The sequence below is a fragment of the Capricornis sumatraensis genome, chromosome 3 (assembly GCF_032405125.1).
Source record: "Capricornis sumatraensis isolate serow.1 chromosome 3, serow.2, whole genome shotgun sequence".
NCBI classification, from domain to species: Eukaryota; Metazoa; Chordata; class Mammalia; order Artiodactyla; family Bovidae; genus Capricornis; species Capricornis sumatraensis.
In genome coordinates this window covers 1,277,520-1,296,974 of record NC_091071.1, presented here as the reverse complement: position 1 = coordinate 1,296,974, position 19,455 = coordinate 1,277,520, and the positions used below count along the sequence as shown (strand labels likewise).

The 19,455-nt window shown below is 56.9% G+C and overlaps 1 protein-coding gene across 3 annotated transcripts in view; it reads left to right on the top strand.

The window, feature by feature from the left end:
- The first annotated feature begins 165 nt into the window (after positions 1 to 165).
- The window catches only part of SNX8 (sorting nexin 8), a 37,594-nt gene continuing 18,304 nt past the window's right edge, over positions 166 to 19,455 (top strand). For all 3 annotated transcript variants that reach the window (XM_068968026.1, XM_068968025.1, XM_068968024.1), the window contains exon 1: positions 166 to 265. In XM_068968026.1, the coding sequence (XP_068824127.1) occupies positions 172 to 265 (94 nt within the window). In that variant the 5' untranslated portion in view covers positions 166 to 171. The remainder of the gene's footprint in view (positions 266 to 19,455) is intronic.

The window sequence follows — 19,455 nt, the reverse complement described above, 5'->3', positions numbered from 1 at the left end:
GAGTGGGCGTGGCGGGCCGGTGCGTGGGCGTGGCGAGGCCGAGAGCGGGCGGGGCAGGCCCGGGGCGGGCGGGGATAGGCCGGGAGTGGGCGTGGCCAACCCCGGGCGTGGGCGGGGCGAGGCCGGGCCCAGGCCGGCGGGCGCGGAGGAAGTCACGTGGCGAGCGCTCACATGACCGGCGGCGCGATGGACCCGCTGCCCACCGCGCCCGGAGCTGCAGCTGCTGAGGCAGAGGCGGACGAGGAGGCGGACCCGCCCGCGGCAGGTATGGCAGGCACCGCCCCCAGGCCCCGCGCGGCTCCGGCCCGCGCCCGCTGAGGCCCTGCGGCCTTCGGCTCGCTTCCTGGCCCCGGACTCCCCGCGCCTGCTGGGTCCTCCCCTCTCACGGCCCCTCCCGGTCCACGCCCAGGAGGGCGCGTGGCTCCGCGGCTCAGAACCCCAGCACCTGTCCGGGTTTGCGCCTCTCCGCGCGCTTCTGCCTGCGTCTCCCCGGGACTATCCGGGTCCCTCGGGGCCGCAGGACCCGCCCGCCGCGCGCTTCCTGCGTGCCCATCTGCCCTCCGCGTGTCCCTGGACTTGCCGGGCCTTGGCACATACTGCGGCGGCTCGGAACTTGAGCGTTGCTTCGGCCAGCCCGCCGTGTTTCTCCGTAAGTGCTTTTCTCAGTGGGTGAGCGTGAACGCCGAGAAGCACGCGGGAGGCTTGGCTTTTCTCGGATGGCCCCATTTAGATGGTACCCCCTCTAGCCTTCCAACTGGAGGATACATGTGGGTGTGAGTTACTGCAGCTTCTTGGCGGTGGCGGCGGCACAAGTTGGAAACTCCGTTTGGAGGGTCTGGAAGGTGTCCCTGAGAAGCTCATGCTTAAAGTGAGCCCTGAAGGGCTGTAAGACGGTTGATTCCTTAGGGAGAAAAGGAGATGGGAGTGGAGTGAAGTTGCTGGGAGCTGCGGTGGGGGTGGACAGTGCTCTGGGTTGGCCTGAGTGCCCTGAAGACCCTGGGTGAGTCTGCCTTTAGACCCGAGACCCGCCACTCCCCACCCTTGGCCTTCATTTCACTTGCAGCTTTGTAAGGGGTAGCGTGTGACGGCTCGTGCTCACGGTTAGAACGTTGTGTTCAGGAGGTCACACGTTTGAGCCCAGCGTGGGCCGGTCAGCCAGCCTGTTTCAGGTGCCCACACTGGACTCCTTGTCCAGGTCACTTTTGGAAACATGAGGTGTTTGAGCAGGAACGCTTCTTCCCCTGGGGATGTAAAGCAGTTCAGAGTGGCTGGATGTGGTGGTCGTTCTGGCCTCTCTTTGCAGGTGCAAGGACAGCCTGAATGTTTCCTGCAGGACTCACCCACTGGCTGCCATCATGGAGTCAGCCAGCCGGCTTGTCTGAGACTGGCAGCTGGCCTTGTTAGGGACCGTGGTGATTTTGTTAACATTAGGCGTCCAGTTGAGGGAGGTGGCGTGGTAGAGGAAAAACACAACACCAACCAAAAAAAGCACTTAAAAAAAAACAACTGGGAAAGCTAAAACCCAGAGGTAAGTGGCCTGCCCACAGTGGGCAGTATTAAGAGGGTATGTTGTGGTGGGGATGGTGGTTAGATGGGGTGCAATCAGAAAGTACGTCTTTGAGAGTGAACTTTATCCAAACACGGTATTCACTAGGGAGGAAAGGAGATGGGAGGGGAGCGAAGTTGCTGGGAGCCGGGTGGGGGTGGACAGTGCTCTGGGTTGGCCTGAGCGCCTTTAGACACCAGACCCGCCGCTCCCCACCCTTGGCCTTCATTTCACTTGCAGCTTTGTAAGGGGTAGCGTGTGACGGCTCGTGCTCATGGTTAGAACGTTGTATTCAGGAGGTCACACGTTTGAGCCCAGCGTGGGCCGGTCAGCCAGCCTGTTTCAGGTGCCTTTGCTCAAGCAAAGGTTGATTTTGACTGTTGAAGAAGCTGTGGCTTGTGGAATTCCATCTTCGCTGGTGTTCTGCCCACACAGCCATAGCTCACTATTAGTATTAGCGGTGGGGACCATGGGGGTCTAGGTTTTTGTAGTGCCTTTGGGATTGTCGGAAGAAACGATGTTCACTGTGGTTTTCAGGCTTAATGTTTAAAAAAAATTCTTTTTAAGTTAATTTTTGTTGGCTGCCCTGGGTCTTTGTTGCTGAGAGAGGGCTTGCTCTAGCTGCGTGGAACAGGCGCTGCTCCTTGCCGTGCGTGGGCCTCTCCTTGTGGTGGCTTCTCGCGCGGTGGAGCACAGGCTCTGGGCGCGGAGGCTTCAGCCGTTGCAGCAGGCCGGCTCGGTGGCTGGGGCGCAGGGACTCCAGTTGCCCCACAGCATGTGGAGTCCCCCCAGACCAGGGATCCAGCCTGTGTTCCCTGCACTGGCAGGCAGATTCTTATCCCCTGTACTACCAGGGGAGCCCCAAGAATCATAGCATATTCTAATCCCTGGACGCTTAAGCGGGGAGTGTTAACTCCCTTCCTAAAAATTTAACTTTCAATTTTACAATATGTAGATAACCGCATTTCCCTTACAAAAAAAAAAAAGCAAACACCACTGAGAACAGTGTAGATTGGCACTCAGCCCCCTCTTACCAGCCTGGGATGGACCCTCTAACGCTGTTTCTGTGTTTACACTCGTGTGCTCAGACAGCGCACGCCTCCTCGCGCCTCCGCGCCTATGTTTCCCTACGGTCGTATATTGGTTTTCTGCTGCTGCTGTAACAAAAATGGCCACACACAAAGTGGCTTAACCAGCAGAAAGTTCTCATTTTACAGTCCAGGAGGTCTGTAGCCAGAACAGGTTTTCCTGAGCTAAAATCTGGCTGTGGGCAGGGCTGCGTTCCATCCTGAGGCCCTGGGGGAGAGGCCGCTTCTTGGTCTTTCCCGGCTCCCAGATGCCTTCCGCATGATAACCCCTTGCTCCAGCTGCCCCAGGCTGCGCCGGCCTGTCTTGTCCTGTCTCTGACTCCTCCTTCTGTCCACTTCTTCCACTTCTAAGGGCTCCTTGGGTCACAGTGGGCCCACCTGGTCACCCAGTAGGACTCTCCCAGTTTCAGTGTTGGCTGATCAGCAACCTGAGTTGTATCGGCACTTTGAGTTCCCCTTTACTGTGTGGCCGAGCAGGTTCACAGTTTTCTGGGATTAGGGTGTGGGTCCTTTAGAGGCCGTCAGTCTGCTGCAAGGGCTGCCCAAGGTGGCTCATCAGGAGGGAGCCCACTTGCCAGTGCAGGAGATGCAGACGGCTCGGGTTTGATCCCTGGGTCGGGAAGATCCCCTGTGGGAGGACATGGCAGCGACTCCAGCACTCTTGCCTGGGAAATCCCGTGGACAGAGGAATCTGGTGGGCTGTAGTCCATAGGGTTGCAAGAGTTGGACACGACCAAGTGACTGAGCAGGCACTCACATTCTGCCTTAAACGCCCCGAGGAGTGGGATCGCTGGGCCATAGGGTTGCACACGGTTTAAAGAAATCCTCTGTTTTTGGCTGTGCTGGGTCTTTCTCACTGCCTGGGCTTTCCTCTAGTTGCAGCTGACGAGGGGTCACTCTCTGGTTGTGGTGCGTGGGCCTCTCATTGCGGTGGGCTGCCTTGTTGCGGAGCACAGGCTCTCAGGCACAGCGTTCAGTAGCTGTGGGTCCTGGGCTCTCGAGCACAGCTTAGTTGCTCTGAGCATGTGGGATCTTCTGGGATCAGGGATCAGTCCTGTGTCTCCTGCATCGGCGGGCGGATGCTTTACCACTGAGGCACCGGGGAAGCACAGTTGCACGTTGTTTTGTTTTAACAAATGCTGACAAGTTGTCCTCTCTGATAGCTGTTGCCAGTTTATACCTGTGACAGAATGTATCTTCTCCCTGTAACCTCATCACCGTTAAGTGCCATGTTTTTTTTTAAAAAAAATTCCTTCAGCATTAGAGAAATTAAGAACCTGTTTTATTTTTGTTTTAATTTCTATTTCTTCAATTATCAGTGAGGTTTAGTTTCTTGTGATGCTTTGATCTTGTATGACCTTCCTGAACTGACTGTTCTTATCTTTGGCCCATTTTCTTATGGGATTGTTTTTTTTTTTTGCTTTGTTGCTGTTCTTTTTGTATTTTGGTCTTAGGCCTGTTGTGGATTTCATATTAAAATTGTAACCATCAAAATATCTGATTGGCTGGAACCCTGTTTTCTGATTGCAGCATGAGAGTTTATTTCACAGTCTGTTCAGAGGTTATACAGCTCAGCGATGATGCCCTGAAGTGCCTAAGAATGAGTGTGATAGGTGGTTGCTTGTCTAACCTGATTTTGGGAATTGCATCATACTGGATAAGAGTACAGATTACCACTGGGTCCCAGCCCTGCTTTCCTGCAACCCTGCAGACCTAAACTTGTCTTTGCTTCCTCCTTTCCTTCTTCCCTGCGCCTCACAGCTCCTGGGATCTTAGCTCCCTGACCAGGGATTGGACTCTAGACCTTGGCAGTGAAAGCACCGTGTCCCGAGTGATCCGTGTCACTTCTCCTGTAGCCCCTCGAGGAATGTACACCGTACCTGCCGCCCGGTCAGGAAGCTCTGAGCTGTTCGTCCTCCCAAGCCTTGGGGGCCTCCTGGCTTTCGGTGGGGTCATCCCCTGAACTCTGCTTGTCCTCCAAGTGACTCTGCAGCTGGCTGCCGGCCTCTCTGCGCGCCTGCGTGGTCTCCACGCCCTCCCCCCACCCCACCCGCGTGGTCTCCATGCCCCCTGTGCTCCCGAGACCACCCGGATGCCGCCGCTCGGCCTGGATGCATTTGTCAGGCAATTCACTGAGCTGTCGCTTGAGATGTATGCATTTGACGGATTAAATTATACTTTAAAGTACCATCTGCGCTGGGGCAAAAAAATACCTTCCTGTCCTCTCTCCCTCCATCACACACATTTCTGTTGTCAGCTCCTGAGGGACAGAAACCATTATTTTTCTTTATATCCCAGCATCTGCTAATGGAGTCAGGGCTCTGCTGTTGGAATAGAATTACTGTGGTTTTTTTGGGTTCTTTGGCAGCATGTAGGATCTTAGTTCCCCAACCAGCGATGGGACCGGGGGGCTCCTGCAGTAGACGTGGCACCGCCAGGAGATTGCCTGGAGCTACATTGTCACCCTAAGCGCTCTTAGGGTGGCGTCACGTTTTAGTTCGGTAACAATGGTAGCTGTGCGAGTGTTATTTAAATGGGTGTTAATGCTCTTTGAACTCTGTTTCTCTCTTTCTCTCTGTCTCTCTCTCTCACACACACACAATTTGCAAGGTAAAATGTGTCCATCTGAGGAAAGAGGAACTGAATCTCTCCTACGTAGAGCAGATTTTGCCAGAATTTGTGGTTAGCAAGAAAGTGATGTGTTCCGGTAGGGGAATTCTGTTTTGGTTTATTTTTTCCTTCCCGAGAAAAATGCACCAGAAAAAGAGATGTTTGGCCTGCAGCGTTCAGGCTGATGGGAGAGGCTGGAGTGGTGAGATGCCGGAGAGATGGGAGTGGCCTCCCTGGGGCCTGCAGTGCATGTCAAGACAAGCTGCCCCGGTGATTAGAACCCAGGCCCAGTGAGCAGGCTGGCGGCCTGCACCCTCAGGGATTCAAAGAGCGCACCCCGACCATGTCACCCTCTGAAGAACGGTAGCGTTTTCATCTTTCACCCTTTGATTGTGTTCGTTGTAGACTAGTTAAGAAATCATAACCAGACTCGAGGTAGCGGTTCCTGGGGAAAGCATCAGTGATGAGATCCAGCCAGTCCATCCAGAGGAGGGCAGGCCTGAATGTTCACTGGGAGGACTGATGCTGAGGCTGAAGCTCCAGTACTTTGGCCACCTGTTGCAAAGAGCCGACTCACTGGAAAAGACCGTGATGCTGGGAAAGATTGAGGGCAGGAGGAAAAGGGGACGACAGAGGATGAGATGGTGGGATGGCATCACTGACTCAGTTGGCATGAATTTGAGCAAGCTCTGGAGACATTGAAGGACAGGGAAGCCTGGCGTGCTGCAGTCCATGGGGTTGCAAAGAGCTGGACACGACTGAACAACTGACCAACACCAACGATCAGCGTTGAAGCCTCCTGTGGCCGGGGTGGGTGCACCCCACAAGTGGAGCTGCAGGAGCAGGCTGAGGCTGCCCTCGGCGCTGTTGCCGGCTCGCCTGGCTGTGGGAGGACACGCGTGCCCTTGGGGTGTGGGGATGGGTGTGTTCAGGGTCCCTCAGCTCTCTTCCCCACTTTGAAGTATGCGTACTAAGCACGTGTGAGGTGAAGATTCATGACTGGTGAGTTCCCGGGCAGCTGGTGTAAGGTCTGGAGGCAACTCTGGAAGTATCGGGACACACCTTTTCGAGACTCTCTAGCCCGCTTTGTGCTAGTGACGTTCTTGCCTACAAGTCTCATGAGTGAGTCGTAACCGGACCAGTAAGGTTTCATGTGGTGTGTGATTGTGCACTTGAGGAGAAGGTCGCACAAGTAAGGTAACCACAAGTACGAGCGTCGGATTAGAGAGAAATCGCCCGTGAGCCCACAACCGCGGATTTTAGCCTGTTTCCTGCTCCTGTGCGTATGTGTTGGTCATTGTTAACCTCAGGCGTGTTTACATCTTGTCTGCTCGGCTCCCTTAGCGTTATTCTGCGCTGCTAAGGAGGTTTCATGCTTTCCTATTTGAGGTCTGCGGGATAGTGAATCAAGGGGTGTGTGTGTATGCTTGTAGAGTACGAAGGTGGTAAAATGTGATCCTTCGCCGGGAGTCAGCATTAAAAACTCTCCTGATGCTTGCTCTTGGTAGACAAAGCCTCTCTCCTGCTAAACTAGTTCCCAGCCTAGAGGTGATGGCTGCTGTCAGCTACACGTGTGGAACCACGGTTTAGGAAGCTCCGTTGTTAGACTTTGAGAGCTGGGGCGATGTCCTTAGACGACCTTGGTCGTGTCCTGCTTAGTGACCTTCTGTAAGTACAAGTTCTGAGTCCCTGTGCCCTCCACCGAGGGTGTTAGAGAGAAGCCAGGGAAGGACACACCGCGTGACTCCTGTTTATATGAAGTTTGCACCACGCAGTTAGACTCTGCTGTGCGGGCTCGCTCACGAAGGTGGTGAGGCCGTAAATGAGGAGCGAGGGAGAGACCGTGAGATGGGGCTGTGGTCCCCTCTGGCCGGAGAAGGGGGGGCCTGTGCGGGCACAGGATGGGGCTTCCAGGACCCCAGGGCTGTCAGCGTTTTAATCTTCGTGTGTGTTCTTATTTGACTGCACCGGCTCTTAGCTGTGCCCTCTGGGGTCCAGTTCCCTGACCAGGGGTGGGGACGGGCCCCTGTGCTGGGAGTGCAGAGCCTTAGCCGTGGGCCACCAGGGAAGCCCTCGAAACGCTCTCTTCTGTTTTTGACCTGGACAGGCCCAACCACGTGTGTTGGTACATAAAACTGTCCGTAGACGTCTTACACGCCTGTGTGTCTGTGTCTGTTTCCCAGGAGGAAAGGTTCAGGGAAACCCCAGTGTGTCCCAGATCCTGTGACGTTGAGTGAATCTGCTAATACAGCCTGACAGGCAGAGGTGGGCGCCGGGGGTCTTGCTTGAAAATGGTCTTGTAGGGGTTTTGGCCTCTCAGCTTCCACCCTCTGGTTAATGTTGCAGATGTATTTATAACGAGATGCGTGTTTTGTTGTGTCAACAGCCACCCCCAAAGGAGGACCGTGCAGCTCGTCAGCAGGAGATTGCTGGTCCGCTCTTTCCGATGTCTGTGTCTGGTTATACTGGCGCTGGCCCAGCCCGCTGGCGAGCCCAGGTGTCCCGGGGCCCTGGGACCAGCGGGAAGGGGCCGCAGGGCCTCCGGCACCGCGTGTCACGAGGAGGGGCGTCTGGGAATGTTGCCTCTGTTGGACGTGCAGAGGCCCTGGGCTGGGACGGAGTCGGGTGGCACTCCTGACTCTGCCCAGTTCATTATCTGCGGAACCGTAATTCCACCTCCTCCTAGCTCCCGAGAAGTTCCCGTCCAGGTGGCGGGGTGGGCGGGGCTTCACGCCGAGGGGAGGTCAGCTCTTCAGGCCCCCAGGCCGGTGTGCGCGTGTGCAGGCCCTTATCTCGGGGTGCCTTCTGCCCCCCGTGGGTCCTCGTGGGGGGGACGGTGGAGTCGGGGTCTCTTGGACGTCTCTGCAAGAGGCTCAGGTTTCCCCCTGCGCTGTAGGGGGTTCTGTTCCCGAGAGGGGCTCTGCTGTGGGAAGAGGTATCCCGTCCTCCACCTCCCTGGTCGGGGGACTGGGTGGGGTGTTGTGCCGGGTGGTGGTGCTGCGTGTTTGCAGTGATGGCTAAGGCCTTCCTTGTGCCTGACGCGTGAACTAGCTTAATCCTGCAGTGATGCTGTGCGGCGAGGGGTCTCACCTGCCCCACTTTACAGACGGGGAAACTGAGGCACCCAGAGACTGACTCGCCCGGCAGCTACTGCTCGAGGTGGCCGCGCTGGAGTCCCCTCCGGCAACGCGTTGGGTCTGACCACACCGACTCTGCTGTCTGCACCGCGGGCCCCTTACGGAGCCTGTCTGGAGGATCGGCTTCTGACTGAGTAACCACCCCTCCCAGACACAGACGCTTCAGTCCTCAGGGGGTTTTGCTGAGAGGAAGGCGGTTCCAGGGTCCTGTTCTGGTGGAGACCACCCGAGACCCTCGTGAGGTGTGCGGTCTTCTCTTTCCAGAAAGGGAGCGTCCGCCCGCCCCGAGGATGTGTCCTCGCCGAGCGGGGACCCAGCCCGGCCCCGCCCCCCGGAAGCCCGCGTTCAGCCTGGGGGGCGTTGCAGGGGCTCCGTCCCGGGCGGTGGGTGTGGGAGCTCAGGAACAGCAGCTCCGGCGCGCGCGTGTGAAGCTCGGGCTGGGTCCCGTCATGTTGGCGTTGCTCGGGCCGCGTCCTCCAGCTCTGGGGTTTGGGGTGGGCGGGGCTAGGCGGGCGCTCAGCCCTTCCTCGTCTGCAGAACCGGCTCTCCGCCTTCAGTGCAGGTCTAATCGTGGGGGGAGAACTGACTCAGTATTTCTCTTTCTGTGGCATTTTTCACAGTGCCTAGCTTGTCCTGCCAGTTTCCGAGGCGTTCCGTGTTCTGCTTGATTAACTGCTTTCCTAGCCGTCTACCCCGAAGGCAGCCGGCAGGCAGGGGCCCTGTCTCACTCCCTGTGATCGATAAATATCCGTTTAAGTGAATTTAACTGTATGTCACTTGGCTTATAACATTGGGTGATTGCTTGGGATTTTATTAGAGGGACTGAGTTCGACTGCAAACGCAGATTCTCTGTGCCGCGTCTGCTGGAATCCAGAGAGAGAGGCTGCCGGGTATTTTGGAATATGTTCACTTTCACGTCCAGAGACCCTAGAAAACCTGAGTCACTGTTAGACGAAACCATCCAGGCCTGGGAGGAGGTTTTTTTTGTATTTTTTTTTTTTAAAAAGAACAAAACCAAAACCAGATTGAGTTGAACAGAGATGAGTATTCTTTTTGGAACTTTGAACTTCTGCTTTGTCAGGAATTCCAAGATTTCCCGAGTTAGCTAAAATAGTGGGTTTTTTTTTAAGCTCTGGAAAAAGTCCCTGGGCCTCCCCACATGAAAGCATTCCAGAAGGGAGAGGCCGGAGGAGATTTTGATGAACAGAGTCCATGAGCCCTTCCAGAAGCAGGTTTGTCCGGTTCCTGAAGAAGCGGGGTCCCCACGGGCGGCAGGCTGCTCTTGCTGGGAGTCGGGTCAGGGGAGACCATCTGACAGGCAACTCCTTTCGGGCCTGGGCTTCAGTTCTGTGAGGTCCTAAGGAAGGAACGAGCGATTTTCCCTCTCGGTGTGGTTTGGTCCCAGGGAGGAGCTCGCAGCCTGAGAAGCCCGGTTGGCGTGAACATCAGTAGTTTGCGTGCCCTTCCCGAGGGCCGGGGCGGTCTGTGCTCTGGGGGTTCTCGTGGGATCTAGGGCGTCGCGTCGCCGTGGGACCCAGCTCTGGAGGGACCAGCGCGCCCTGGCCAGCGGTCCATTTCAGTCTGTGGCTGTGTCTGGGCGCACGTCCTGTAAAAGCCGGGCACTGTGCTGTGTCTTGCACGTATAACTGTACTTTAAAAACTCTTGCCGTCAACCAGTGATGTGCCTGGTGTTGTCCCCGTTTCGGAGATGATGAAAGGGCGCAGAGAGTTGGGCTGCTCGCTCACAGCCACAGGGGGGTCGGGCGTTTGCATCGAGGCGCCCCGACCACTGGCCCAGGAGTGTGGCGTGCCCCCTGTCTCCTGCGTGTTGTGGGTGTCGAATGAGGCCCCGTGAGCCCCCTCACCGGACGTGGGCTCTGGCCCCACGAGTCACCTGGCTCACCCTGGCCTCTGGCTGGCCTTGCTGCCGGGGGGCCTCCAGGTTTCACGTCTGTAAAATGAGGTCAGAGTATCTACTTGGAGTGTCTGCAGGGTTAAGGAGACATGACACAAGGACCCAGAAGGTTCGGACACTGGCCATGCCTCCTCAGTGGTGGTCGACTCTGCACACACGCTCCGAGTGACCGTCTTCATCCTGCTTTTGGGTCCATGGGGGGCGGAGGAAGGGGGAAAACACTTTATTGAGGGGTTTCTTGGACTCAGTGGCTGCGACTGCTCCGACGGACCTGCAGCTTCACAGCCGCGTGGGCGCCAGGGAGGTCCCCGGGGTCCTGAGCGTGGCCACGTGGCATTTTTGCGGCGGCCTCCGCAGCTCGGCTTCTCTCGGTCGTGCCTGCAACCCACCCGGAGGGTTTTGCAGGTGGCTGGTCTTTTCCTTCTTAGCAGACGCCTTCCCTCAGGGTGCGGGCCGTCTGCCTTCCAGGCTCCATCCCGGGCTAGGAGGACACTTAGCCCGTGTTCACAGGACTGCAGAGCAGAGAAGGACCTCCTCAGGCACGTTTGAGGCTTTGCTGGGGTTTGAGTCACACGCCTCGTAACTCGCCCGCTTCAGGGGTGCCGCTCGGTGGTTTTTAGTGTGCCCTGAGAGCGATGCAGCCTTCACCACGGTTGATTCCAGTACGTTCTCATCATCCGGCGCCCGTCAGTAGCCGCCCCCCTTCTCCTCCAAACCCCTCGTCCCCCAGACTACACAACCACTAGTCTTTCCGCCTCTGTGGGTTTGTCTCCTCTTGCAGTTTCGTATAAATACAGCCGTGTATCAATGCTTTGAAGGCCTTAGCGACGAGTCCTTTTGCTCAGCAGTGTTTTCAGAGTTCCTCTGTGCTGCAGCGTGGATCGGTGTTTCTTTCTGTGGCTGAACGGTACTCTGTTGTATGGATAACTCGCATTTTTCTTACTCGTGCCCCGGTCCACGGACAGCTGGGCTGTCCCTGTGTTTGGCTGTCGTGACTGGCGCTGATGCCAGCGTCCCTGCGCCTGTCTCTGCGTGGGCCTGCTGTGCCATTTCTCGTGGGCATCCACCTAGGAGTGGCGTCATCGGCTCACAACCCGTGTTTGACCTTTTGAGGTTGGCTGCCGGGCTTTCCTGCCGCCGAGCGTGTGGGCTCCAGGTTCCCCACGACCTCGCCAGCACTTGTGCCTGCCTGCCTTCCTGATTGCAGCCACCCCAGCGGGTGGGGGCCCCAGGGCTCGGACCTCTCTTCACGAGCCTGTTGGCCTTTTGCACACCTCCTTTGGGGAAACGTCTGTTCAGATCACTTGTTATGTGCCTTAGGCTCAAGTCCCTTATTGGACACATGGTTTCGTCCGTGTTCTGTGGGTTGTCTTTTCACTTTCTTGATGGTCTTTCGTAGCACAGTAGGTTTCGGCTTCTGTTCTTCTGGTTGTTGTTTGGCTGTGCTGAGTGGCTTGCTGAATCTTAGTTCCCCGACCAGAGATAGACCTGGTCCTGGCAGAGAGAGTGCCGCGCCCTTGCCACTGGGCCACCAGGAAGCCCCAGGAGTTTCTAGTTTTGATGAAGTCCAGTTGGTCTGCTTTCTTTAGCCGGCGCTTCTGGGGTCATATCCAGGAAGGCTTTGTGTGGCCTAAGGACGCAGAGACGTGCTTCTGTGCTTTCTGCTGAGAGTTTTGCAGCTTTAGCTCTGGTGTTTGAGGCCGTGGTCCATCTTGGATGAGTTGTGTTTGGCTTGGGGACGGTGCCTTGTGGTGGTCTTGTTTGGAAACGTGCCTGTCCGTCATCATGCAGAACTTTTGGGGTGTACATGGTGTGTGCCCCTCCTGTGCTGGGCAGGATCAGGAAGTGAGAGCTCCCTGAGGGGGTTTGCGTGGTGTGTGTGGGAAACCTGTGAACCAGGTGGGTTAGGAGGAGCTTGGCCAGGACGCTCAGGCCAGCCCGAGACCTCAAAGACCGGCCTCTCCCGTGGGCGCTCGGGGAGCACTCCCTGGAGAAGCCACGTCTGTGTCGTGCTTCTGAGGCTGGAGGGGATTCAGTTCGGAAATTCTCAACTAGTAAGTACAGCGGGCTTGGAGGGACCTTAAGAGGTTGTTTATATTTATATTATGTAAAGCAAAATATAGAAACTCCTAATGGCTTCCCAGGTGGCTCGGGCGGTGAGCGATCTGCCTGCAATGTGATGGATCGCTGGGTTGGGAGGATCCCCTGGAGGAGGAGTGGCAGCCCACTCCAGTGTTCTTGCCTGGGAAATCCCACGGACAGAGGAGCCTGGCGGGCGATAGTCCATAGGGTCACACGGAGTCGGAGACCACTGACTGAGCGTGCACACACAAAAGCACGTAAGCCTTTGCAGGAAGGTGGAAAACATCCTTTTCTTGTGGCGTAGGTTGGTTATCCACAAGGCCAATGGAGCTTTATAGAATCAGGGTTTTTGTCTTACGTTCTTTGGGCAGATAAATGGATATAACCACAGGTGGGCAGAGAGGCCGTGGTGGGGGCAGATAGACCAGGGCGAGGGTGTCGCTGCCCAGGGCTCTGTGTGGCCGTGTGCGGTGACGGCCGTCCTGTGTGAACAGCTCTTCCTCTCGCTGCAGCTCACCAGGGCGGGGTTCCTGCCGCCAGGGAGGCCTGAGTGCACGTGGGGGCGCGGGGTCCTCCCGCCTGGGAGACACAGCAGGCCTTGACTGCTCCGCGCGGCCTTCTTGCTCCCGGGAGTTCGAGTCCTGCTTTGCGCTGACAGATGCTTGCTGGGCACTCACCCTCTGCTGGACACTGTTCCGAATCGCTGGGCTACTAGTTGGGACCAAAGTGAACAAAAAGGCCTGCTCTCGTAGGCTTCTGCTCTCGCCGTGGAGGTGCACAGTATTTGGTGGACGAGGCGAGTGGGATGCAGGTGGGAGCTCTGGCGGGGGGGCGGTTAGGGTGCAGCTTGCTGTCACTGAGGAAGCCTCATTCAGAGCGACTTGGGACCGAGTTTTCAAGGAGATGGTCTTGGATGGTGGGTTCTGGGCAAGGGGACCCTGGCCAAAATGGTGGCAGGCAGGGGCGCCCAGGCCAGCAGGTGTGAGCTGTGTTCTGGGCGGCGCTGGAAGCAGGAGCGGCTGGAGAGAGGGGCCGGGGGGGCAGGAGCCTTTCCTGGCTGAAAAAGATGAACGTTCGGGGCGGGCACTGCTGGAGCTGGGGAAGCTTGCGCTGAGAGCTGTTCTGCTGGTGGGTTGTCATTCTGAGCCTCACTTAGGAAGCTTTCGTTTGTTTACTTTCTCTAAAATTCATTTGATCGGTTGGTGTATGGCTGTGCTGGGTCTGCGTTGCTGTGTGGATTTTTCTCTGGCTGCGGCGAGCAGGGGCTATGTGCATGGTGGCGCTCGGCTTTCTTGTGGTGGTGTCTCCTCCCCTTGGAGAGCTCGCGCTCTCAGGCCCACAGGCGCGGTAGTTGGGGCCCCCGGGCTTCGTTGTTCCACAGCACGTGAGATCCTCCCGGACTAGGGATCAAACCCATGTCCCCTGCACGGGCAGGTGGGTTCTTAACCCCCTGAGCCACCAGGAAAGCCCTTTTTCTTTTTCTCTTCCATGCTGCTAGGAGACACACACAGACGACTCAGATGACTCTGGTGGCTCTCCGGCGGCGGGGGGGGGGGGGGGTCTGAAGAGGTGTGTTAGCGATGTCGTGTGGTCCATGTGGGCGGATAAAAGCCACTTGGGGAAGTGTCTGTGAGCAGGAAAAAAATGTAGAATTCTGTAGGAACTGATTGTAACAGAGAGAATAAAAAATAGAGCGAAGTACTTTGTGCACCGCAGTGTCCTTCTTGCTGCTTTTAACACCAGAAGCAGTTAGCAGAGCAGAGCTAAGTGACTGTTCGTTCTGTCCCTGAGTCACTACGCAGTGTCCGCAGGTCACAGTCGTAATAACTTCAGAGAGCACAGTTCTGGTGCTGTCCCTGAGTCACTACGCAGTGTCCGCAGGTAACAGTCTTAATAACTTCAGAGAGCACAGTTCTGGTGCTGTCCCTGAGTCACTACGCAGTGTCCGCAGGTAACAGTCTTAATAACTTCAGAGAGCACAGTTCTGGTGCTGTCCCTGAGTCACTACGCAGTGTCCGCAGGTAACAGTCTTAATAACTTCAGAGAGCACAGAACATAAAAGAGAAACCAAGATACAGTGGCAGCTGGACTGCGGATGGTAAGAGTCAGGAGCCTTCTGGAACGATGGGCGAAACCGGACGGGAAGGAGGGAGTATGGGCCAGCGTGTGAGGCGGCCAGAACCCCCGGTGCTGCTGGGAGTGTCCGTTGGCTCAGCCTCTTGGACACCTGGGGTTATTTGCTGGGCTGCGCACACGAAGCCCCAGGAGGCAGTAATTTCACTCTTGGGAATGGACGCAGCAGAAACGCGCGTGTGTCCACCGACACGAGGGCGCTGGCCTGTCCTTGGCAGTGGCGTGCGAACCTGCCCAGGCGCCTGGTGGGCGCAGAGCGAGCGGTGGGCTCTGGCTGATCCACGGCAAGAGGGTGGGCCGTCTGCACCCCACAAGCCACATGGAGGGCCGCACCCAGCGGGTGGAGTGGAGGGAGTCAGAAGCAGAGGGGCTCGCCCCGAGCGTGCTGTAAACCCGGCCGAGCTGGCCTGAGGCTTTAGCGTTCTCTCCCGGGGAGGAGCCGTGTGAGAGGTGTCTGCCCAGGTGCTGCTGCGCTGCTGTGAAAACTGCCTGCACTGAACAGGTGTGAGACGTGTTCCGTCCTGTCAGCACGCCCTGTTTCAGTCTGAAAAAGTTGCCACAGCCATTGGGAAAAGAAAGCAGTTGTGTGTTTACTCTGCGTGATGCAGTACAGGACGTACAGATACTCTCCGGACCCTTACATAGAGAAAGCGCACTGCCCTCGCGGAAATCGTGCCCAGCAACTCTGGGATGGCAGTGACTTTGGAATAGTAACCGTGGCTGGAAGGATGGTGTGTGTCTGTAACATTTTATTTAAATTTTTTTTCAGCAAAGAATATGGCACAATGTCCTCGAGTGAAATTTCGGTGGATACATGAGTTCTGATATTTTCTGAATTTTCATGTTTGTTTGAAGTATTTCTTCACAACAAAAACGTGTGTGTTTAAAAGTTACATGACAGTTCCCCTGATGGCTCAAGGGGTAAAGAATTTGTGTGTCATGCGTGCAGGAGACAACCTGAGTTTGGGTTTGATCCCTGGGCAGGGAAGATCCCCTGGAGGAGGGCATGGCAGCCCACACCAGGGTTCTTGCCTGGAGAAGCCCAGGGACTGAGGAGCCTGGCAGGCTGCAGCCCGTGTGGTCGCCATCGGACACGGCTGAGCGCGCAGGATGCGACAGCAGGGCGCCCCGGAAGCGACCCTGTTCACGGTGGTACATGCGTGGCCAGGGATTAGGAGGGCTTCTGCCTTTGCAGCACAGCTGGAAGAGAAGCGTGGCCGTGGACCCTGGGAAACACGCTTGGAGCTTGAGTCCTGTCGCAGCTCTGCACGAGTGGGGCAGGCTGCCCAGTGAGCGGATGGTCACAGACTGCTGGGCTGGAGGGCTTGCTTTATGTTAATATATTGAGATTTAACATAATATATTATGTTAAAATAAGTGACTGAAAGAAAAGCGAACCTGGAATTTAAGGAAATGGAGGCCGCACACAGTTTGTTGGAGCTCCTGAGTTAGGGATAATGAAGAGCCGAGTGGTGACATCACTTTTTGAGGCGAGCAGACCACAGATGGGGCGGGGGGCGGGGGCATTCCTGACGTTCTCTGGCCACAGAGCTGCTGAATTCTCATTTCTGAGGCTGTGGCCATGATAAGGTTGCGGAAACTTCTGCTTCCATTTCCTGAGAACAGTTTGTTAATTTCAGAACAACAGAACAGCTCAGGGTTCCCAAAGGTTGAAGCAGTTTCATGAGTCCGAGAAGGAACATTCAGGTTGAACACAAAAGGTGTCTGCTGACCCCGTTTCATGCTATTTTGGTGGAAGCGTTGTCGTCTGGAGTGTCCTTCATTCGGTACCTGGTGACTCGCTGAGGCGAGGTGAGCCTCTGCTTTTTTGAGATGAGCAGTCTGGACCAGGCCCCGTGTCCGCGGTTCTCCCACTGTGGCCCTGCGACCAGCAGCGTCACCTGGGAAATCGTTAGAAATTCAGATTCCTAGGCCCCAGCCTAGACTCTTGGGGGGCGGGCAGCAATCTGAGTGTTTCCGCGTGTGAGATATGCGTGACAACAGCTTTAGCCGTCGCTGGTGTGCCTTCCGCTGTGTCCGCGTGATGCCGTCCGAGTCTAGAGGTCCATCCTGCGCAGCTGACGCTGTGCCCGCCGAGCGCTCACTCCCAGCCCCCGGGAGCCTCAGGAGGGTGGACTCACACGCCACTTTGTTTGTGTCTGGCTTATCTCACTGAGTGTGACCTCCTCCAGGTGCCTCGTGGTGTAGCGGCTCCAGTAGCTGGTTCCTTCTTCAGGCCGAGCACTGTTCCACCGTGTGGACGACTGCACTTGGCTGATCATCGTCCGTCAGTGGACACTTGGGTGCCAGGTCGCTTCAGTCGTGTCTGACTCTGCTCCCACCAGGCTCCTGAGCTGTGTCCCGCTGGACCGCGGCCAAGGGAGGCAGAGGAGGTGGAACCCCGAACCCGCAGTCCATCAGAAGACACGTCCCCCTGCCGCTCAGCGGAGCCGGTGGGGACTTCCTGCCACTGGCTGCCTTTGGGGGGCCATGTATGCTGAGGGCCTCTCTGCCCGTGGGGAGACCCCCAGGGAGGCTTAGGCAGTTCTCGAGTGCTCAGAGCCGCCCCCCAGGGCCCGCGTGAAGGGTAGAGGGCAGCAGGCCGGCTGCCCCCCCCCGACCCCGTGAGAAGCCCTCCCGCTGGTGGCCCCGCGTCCTCAGCGTTTGCTGAGGTCTGCCAGGTAAAGCAGAGGCGTGTGTGGCACAGACCTTGCTGGTCTCCCAGAGCTTTGTGGGAGTCAAGGCCCCGGCTCTTAGCTGCTCACAGGCCCTCAGGGCTGGCCTCTCGGGGTGCCTCCCAGCGGCAGGGTTATTGCCTGAAGGTTCCGGCGGGAGTGTGTTGGGAGGATCGTTGGTCCAGGCGCGTCTGGAGTTTCCTTGCTGTGATTGGTGGCTAAACGACCTGGAGCTTGCAGGGCTTCCCGGGTGGCCTAGAGGTGAAGAGCCTGCCTATGGTGCAGGAGCTGTGGGTTTGATCTGTGGGTCAGGAGGAACCTCTGGAGGAGGGCGTGGCAACCCACTCCAGTGTTCCTGCCTGGGGAATCCCATGGACGGGGAGGCTGGCGGGCTGCTGGCGAGCTGCGGTCCGTAGGGCTGCAAAGCGTTGGACGCGACTGAGCAGGAGTGCCGTCAGGCCTGGGGCGTCCCAGGAGCGCAGGTCTGGGTGGAGTTGGGTCCTCCCCGGTGGCGGTCCCTCGGCGTGCTGCAGGAGGGCGCACGGTGTAGGTGGCTAGCCTGGGAGTGACCCAGGTCCTGTGTCACCCCGGGGCCAGCAGAGCAAGATGTCCAGTGCGGAGACGGAAGCCACCCACTGTCCTGACGCAGGGCCGGGGAGCCGCTCCCAGACCCGCAGGCCAAGCGCCTCGGGCTGACACCTGCCCGCTCGGTTGGCTCTTATGAGAACAGAGCGAGACAGCACGGCTCAGACAAGGCTCCCAGAGCCATTCTGGACCCCCCGCCCCCACCCAGAGCGCGGGGGCTCCACTCCCAGGAGCTCCTAGCTGCTGGGTGCGGCGTCGTGCATGCTCTCGCACAGCCGGCGTCGGGCCCGGGCTCCCGCCGGTGGCTTTTCAAGATCAGGGCTTCTGCCCCCAGAGGACCCCACGTGAAGCAGTTCTGTGTGGAAGGGTCGGAGTGGGGAGGGTGGGGGGCCCTCTTGGAAGGGCCCGTCGGGATGCTGCGGTCCCCAGGGCTCTGACGGTGACGCAGGGCCCAGTGTGGGCCTCTTTGCTGCCTTTTACTGACTGTAAACAGAAAGCTCAGAGGCGCCCACTTGCCAGCCGCACGCTGGGGACTGGAGGCTGGAATTCAGCTGCTGTCCGTCTGTGGTCACAGCCAGGCTTTGTCCACTGCCGTGCGGCACGGGCCTGGCTGGCCCGTCTCGTCTGAGCTGTTTCATCTGTGTGGGGGCCGAGTTGGCAGATGGTGCCTCTTCCAGGCATCCGTCTCGTTGTTCAGTCGCTAAGTCACGTCTGACTCTTTGTGACCCCCATGGACTGCAGCACGCCAGACTTCTCTGTTCTTCGCTGTCTTGGGGAGTTTGCTCAAACTCATGTCCTTCCAGCCGCCTCAGCTGGTCTTGCGGAGCTGCTTAAACTGGCTGTGGAGGCTCCATTTGAGAAGCGTCCTGCTGGTGAGCTTCACACGGGCTCCTGGGGGAGACCGGAGTCCTCCTCGCGCTGTCTTCAGCGTGTGGTTGTCAGTGACAGCGCAGCCTGTGGGAAGTGATACCTTCCTCTTCTTTTTCGTTGTTAAATATTTTTTCTTACAAAATATGTCTGTCCTAGTTCAGTAAATTGATGTTGGGAATCGTGGCTTTCTTATGATTCAATCTTAAGGAAGGGGTTATTCTCGAGGCAGTTGGGAGTAGTGTCTGCGATTTAAAATGTGTCTTTTGAGCTGTGTTTTAAACCCTCCAGTGGTCAAAGTTCGGGTTCTTCAGCAGCATATCATCATTCGGTGTTCGCTACTGAGCTTACTTTCTGTCTTGGGACATTGTCTTATTTCAGTCATCAGGAGAACCATGAAGTTTTCTCTGTTAAGCGTGTGTTTGTATCATAGAGAATTTTGAATAGAGACCTCCTGGTGCTCTTTCAATGATCTTTCCCCCCATTAATTTAATTTTCTTTCTTTGCCATTAAATAGGTTTTTTTTTTTTTTCAGTGTTCCATTTACCTTCCCACGTTGTTTCGGGTATTGTACTTTTGGGGGGTTATTTTCTTGGTGATTGCCATGGGAGCTACAGCTTCTGTTTTTCAGTAGGCTGCCTTGGATCAGTAGTTTGATTCCAGTAACACATAAGCCCTTCTCCCCTCTGTGGTGTTATCACCATACGAACTGCAGCTTCTGTTCAGCTGCTGAGCCCTGCCTGACTCTCTGCCACCCCACGGCCTGCAGCACGCCAGGCTCCTGTGTCCTCCGTTAATCCCAGAGTTTGCGCAGATT